Source organism: Lampetra fluviatilis, chromosome 57 (genome assembly GCF_964198595.1).
Source record: "Lampetra fluviatilis chromosome 57, kcLamFluv1.1, whole genome shotgun sequence".
NCBI lineage: Eukaryota > Metazoa > Chordata > Hyperoartia > Petromyzontiformes > Petromyzontidae > Lampetra > Lampetra fluviatilis.
The window spans coordinates 5,743,298-5,748,738 of record NC_136331.1 but is presented as its reverse complement, the minus strand read 5'-3'; the positions used below and the strand labels follow the sequence as shown (position 1 = coordinate 5,748,738).

Genomic DNA, 5,441 nt, shown 5'->3' with positions numbered 1-5,441 from the left:
AAAGAAACGTTAAACCTCTCCAGGGCTGCACAGGGACACGGGGTGGGTGGAGAGTGGATAGGATTTCGGAAGAAGTGGCTATTCCGGTAAAGTTAGCGGCGGTGCTTCCATGGAGAAGCTGTCCATTGTGTGCCTGCCTGCCCACATTTTGCCACATCTGCCAAACGATCATCGTTGTCGTCCTATTTACGCAAACATTTTTCTGCCTTATGCCAACTGGCCAAAATACGGTCCTGTGGGCCTACCTGTGAGCCTACCTGCGGGCCTGCCTGCAGGACTACTAGCGGGCCTACCTGTGGAATTACTAGCGGGTCTACCTGTGGGCCTGCCTGCGGGACTACTAGCGGGTCTACCTGTGGGCCTGCCTGTGGGCCTACCTGTGGGCCTGCCTGCGGGACTACTAGCGGGTCTACCTGTGAGCCTGCCTGCGGGACTACTAGCGAGTCTACCTGTGGGCCTGCCTGCGGGCCTACCTGTGGGCCTGCCTGAGGGACTACTAGCGAGTCTACCTGTGGGCCTGCCTGCGGGACTACTAGCGGGTCTACCTGTGGGCCTGCCTGCGGGCCTACCTGTGGGCCTGCCTGAGGGACTACTAGCGGGCCTACCTGTGGGCCTGCCTGAGGGACTACTAGCGGGTCTACCTGTGAGCCTGCCTGCGGGACTACTAGCGGGTCTACCTGTGGGCCTGCCTGCGGGCCTACCTGTGGGCCTGCCTGAGGGACTACTAGCGAGTCTACCTGTGGGCCTGCCTGCGGGACTACTAGCGGGTCTACCTGTGGGCCTGCCTGCGGGCCTACCTGTGGGCCTGCCTGAGGGACTACTAGCGGGTCTACCTGTGGGCCTGCCTGCAGGACTACTAGCGGGTCTACCTGCGGGCCTACCTGTGAGCCTACCTGCGGGCCTACCTGTGAGCCTACCTGCGGGACTACTAGCGGGTCTACCTGTGAGCCTGCCTGCAGGCCTGCCTGCGGGACTACCTGCGGGCCTGCCTGCAGGACTACTAGCGGGTCTACCTGCGGGCCTACCTGTGAGCCTACCTGCGGGCCTACCTGTGAGCCTACCTGCGGGACTACTAGCGGGTCTACCTGTGAGCCTGCCTGCAGGCCTGCCTGCGGGACTACCTGCGGGCCTGCCTGCAGGACTACTAGCGGGTCTACCTGCGGGCCTACCTGTGAGCCTACCTGCGGGCCTACCTGCAGGCCTGCCTGCGGGACTACTAGCGGGATTACTTGTGGTCCTGCCTGTTCAAAATATGCCTGGAGGAGGGGTGGTTGGTCAGCTCAGCTGTTGCCCCCCCCCCCTCTCTCGGGGACAAATAAAAAACAATGATCGGTGTTAATTCCACGTTGCTATGGCGGAGGCCGGTACATCCGCGGGCGGCGAAGCACGGCGTTGTGGGCGACAGAGTGAAGCATTCGTCGTCGCTCTCGGCTTTGTGGGTGGCCGCTTGCGAATGGACGCCGTTGGGTGCCACCTCCAGTAACAACAACGACGACGACGATGATTATTATGAATAATAAAGATGCCTGTGTTCTCACTCGGCCACAGTCGCGCGCGTTTTTCTTTCCCTCTCGAAGTTCATCGCTCTCGCGTCGTGGTCTATCCACTGCTCCTTTTCACAGATGTCCAGTATGTACAAGTATTACATATTTAGAGTATTTGGCGACTATACATTTCCACACGATAAGCCACTTCATGGCGCTGTGGTTAGCGCGCTACGCTACGAACCCGGCGACCCGAGTTCGATTATCGCTCACGGCCACCAACAGTGACGATTATCTGAACCGGTCCTGGACCTCCCCTAGGTCGACTCGGCCTCAAATCAGTACCTGGTGCGGTGTGTGAACATCGTAGTTGGGGAGACAAAGGCGGTCGGGCGTGGTGCTGGCCACCCACCCCCTCGTGGGCAGTGCCCGGCCTTCACAGGTGCAGCTCGCTAACTTGCCCCAACAGTCTGTTAAGGCTACACGGGGCATCTTTGTCTGTGTTGTGCCTTGCGTGTCGTTAGCTGCCAATCGATTGGGATAATTCGAGGGCTGCTCTCTCTTTCTGCTCAAGAGGAACCCCGCGGGAGAGGGGAGACAGGAACATTCCGCAAGGCACTCTCAGCTCCAGGAGCGCCCTCTCCTCTCGCGCCCCCCCTCTCTCTCCTCTCGCCCCCCCCCCCCCTCTAGCCCCCCCCCTCTCTTCTCTCGCCCCCCCCCTTTCTCGCCCCCCCCCTCTCGCCTCCCCCTCTCTCTCCCCCCCTCTCGCCCCCCTCCCCGCTACCCCCCCCCCCTCTCGCCCCTTCCCCCTCTCTCGCCCTCCCCCTCTCTCCTCTCGCCCCCTCTCTCGCTCTCCCCTCTCTCGCCCCCTCCCCCTCTCTCTACCCCCCTCTCGCCCCCCCGCCCACTCTTCTCTCGCCCCCCCCCTTTCTCGCCCCCCCCCCCTCTCGCCCTCCTCTGTCTCGCTCCCCCCCTCTCGCCCCCCTCCCCACTACCCCCCCCTTCGCCCTCCCCCCTCTCGCCCCCCCCTCTCGCCCCCTTCCCCCTCTCTCGCACCCCCTCTCCCTCCTCTCGCCCCCATCTCTCGCCCCCCTCCCCCCTCTCTCGTCCCCCCTCTCGCCCTCCCCCTCGCGCCCCTCGCGCACACGAAGCAACAACAGCAACATCAACAACAACAACAGCAACAACAGCAACAGCAGCAGCCAAGGAAGAACGACTCGGTACTGGTGGCGCCTGTGCGCGCGCGCGCTGCGATTTGGCAAGAGTCGGGAGTGCTCGATTGGGAGCGCGCGCGTCTCTTCCGAGGAAGCGTCCCAATTAGCATCGCACCTCTCAGATTAGCACGGTGCGTGTGTGCTCGCCGCGGTGGCTAGGAGATTCATCTTCGTGAGTGAGTGAGTGAATGAGTGGAGTTTCGATTTAAAGCGTTCGTGACCGCAGGGATTCATCCTCTTGGTTCTTTCGGTAAAGTCACGTAGAATGGAAATAATAAAATAAAAAATAAAATAAAAAATAAAAGAATTCTCACTCTACGTGACTTTACCGAAAGAACCAAGAAGATGAATCCCTGCAGTCACGAATGCTTAAAATCGAAATGGCTAGGGGATGTTAACTACCTCGCCTGGTACACTATGAGATCTCCTTTAACAGTGGCAAAATATAGTAGTACGTTTTTACCTTTTAAACTGGTACAAAACTGACACCTTTATACAAGGTATCATGTTTGCAATAACCACAACATAACCAGTCAAAATGCAAACAAAAAGAAACAACCTCGCCTGGCATGTAGGAGGTCGTGGGTTCGATCACGATCCTGACACCTGCTGTATGAGTCTGCGTGTCTCTCTCATCATCATCATCACGGTGGCTAGGAGATGTTAACTACCTCGCCTGGTATGCAGGAGGTCGTGGGTTCGATCCAGACCCTGACGCCTGCTGTATGAGTCTGCGTATCTCTCTCTCATCATCATCATCACGGTGGCTAGGAGATGTTAACTACCTCGCCTGGTCTGCAGGAGGTCGTGGGTTCGATCACGATCGTGACACCTGCTGTATGAGTCTGCGTGTCTCTCTCATCATCATCACGGTGGCTAGGAGATGTTAACTACCTCGCCTGGTCTGCAGGAGGTCGTGGGTTCGATCACGATCCTGACGTGTGTTGCTGTGTGTGTTGGAGTTTGCGTGTTCTCGTGGTCGAGTGGATTTTTCTCCGGGCCCTCCGGGTTTCCCCCTCCACGTTTCGAATCGTATTTGGCTGCTATAAATGTCCACGTGGTAAGCCACTTCGTTGGGCTATCATTTGTGGTGGCCAGGCCTTACCTGGTAAAAAATAAAAAATAAATTGTTTAAAAAAGTTTTTTTTTAAATGTGCGCTGAACTTTATTTGCACCGTACGTACCCTACCGAGCTAATCGGAGATGCGGGAGGGGGGGGGGATAGCAACACCACAACATAAAAGCAATCACTTCTAAAGAAAGTAGTTTTCCCATCCAGATTTAAACGCGATTGACAACACGTGCCACGCGCTGAGCGTACAGGGAGACGACGCGAACCCCCGTGGGGGGGGGGGGGGGGGGGGCGAATGGGTGAGTGAGCGGGTGACTCAAAGTAGCCCATTAGGTGGAGCGGGCGAGTGGTGGACACGCAGAGTGCCGCACGCCCGGGCTGCAGGAGGACGCTTTGACCTGCAGACGAGACGGATCGGTCAAAGGTCAGATGATAGCTCCCCCATCCCCCCCAACCCATCTCCCCCCACATCCCCCCCTCCATCCCCTCCCATCCCTCCCCCATCCCCCCACCCAATCGTCCCCCATCCCCCCACCCCATCCCCCTACCCCATCCCCCCCACATCCCCCCCCCACACCCCCCCACACCCCCCCATCCCCTCCCCTCCCCCCACCCAATCGTCCCCCATCCCCCCACCCCATCCCCCTACCCCATCCCCCCCACATCCCCCCCCCCACACCCCCCCCACACCCCCCCATCCCCTCCCCTCCCCCCACCCAATCGTCCCCCATCCCCCCACCCCATCTCCCCCCACCTCACCCCACCCCTCACCCCACCGACCTCCCCTCGACCACCGCCGGTGGCGAGGAATCGACGAGGCGAAGTTGTTTTTGTTAAATTTCGATGTAAAGCTTTCGTGACTGCAGGGATTCATCTTCTTGGTTCGTTCGGTAAAGTCGCGTAGAAGGGAAGTAATAAAATAATAAAAATAATTATAAAATAATTATAAAATAATATAATTATTATGTTTTCTTTTTCGATTTAAAGCTTTAGTGACTGCAGGGATTCATCTTCTTGGTTCTTTCGGTAAAGTCACGTAGAAGGGAAGTAATAAAATAATACAAATAAAACATAATAAAATACAATTCTCACGACGTTTCGGCCACAACGCAAGCAGCCGTCCTCAGGTCTGTCGGGTGAAGAGCTGGTCTTCACCCGAGGACGGCTGCTTGCGTTGTGGCCGAAACGTCGTGAGAATTGTATTTTATTATGTTTTATTTGTATTATTTTATTATTTCTCTTCTACGTGATGACTTTACCGAAAGAACCAAGAAGAGGTTGTTTTTGTTAGTGAAGTTGTTGACTCGTTCGAGGCGGTGATGACCCCTTCTCCCCCCCCACACCCCCCCCCGCCCTCCCTCCTCCACCTTTGCCCGACGTCTTTGGAGTGGCCGAGGGGATCGATGTGGGAGGGGGGGGGCTGAGAGCTCTCGGCCACGATGATGGAAAAGTGGAGCCCCCCCCCCATCCTCCCCTGCTCCACCACACCCAGCAGTGTCCAGGCTGTGCGGCGACGTCCACGTCTCATCGCTCGCCCCCCGTGAGCTTCCGTGCGTCTCGTCTCACGTTGGGGGTGGACGGGGGAGCAGCGAGGGGGGTGACGGGGGGGGGTGGACGTCTCGAGGAGTCCGTGGGTCCGTCAAGGAGTCGAACCCTCGCCAAGGATGTTGC

At 58.0% G+C, this 5,441-nt stretch overlaps 1 protein-coding gene across 1 annotated transcript in view; it reads left to right on the top strand.

The window, feature by feature from the left end:
* The window catches only part of LOC144950368 (sterile alpha motif domain-containing protein 5-like), a 100,642-nt gene extending 100,238 nt beyond the window's left edge, over positions 1-404 (top strand). The window contains exon 2 of the mRNA XM_078880482.1: positions 345-404. Coding sequence (XP_078736608.1) covers positions 345-404 — 60 coding nt within the window. The remainder of the gene's footprint in view (positions 1-344) is intronic.
* Positions 405-5,441: the final 5,037 nt, after the last annotated feature.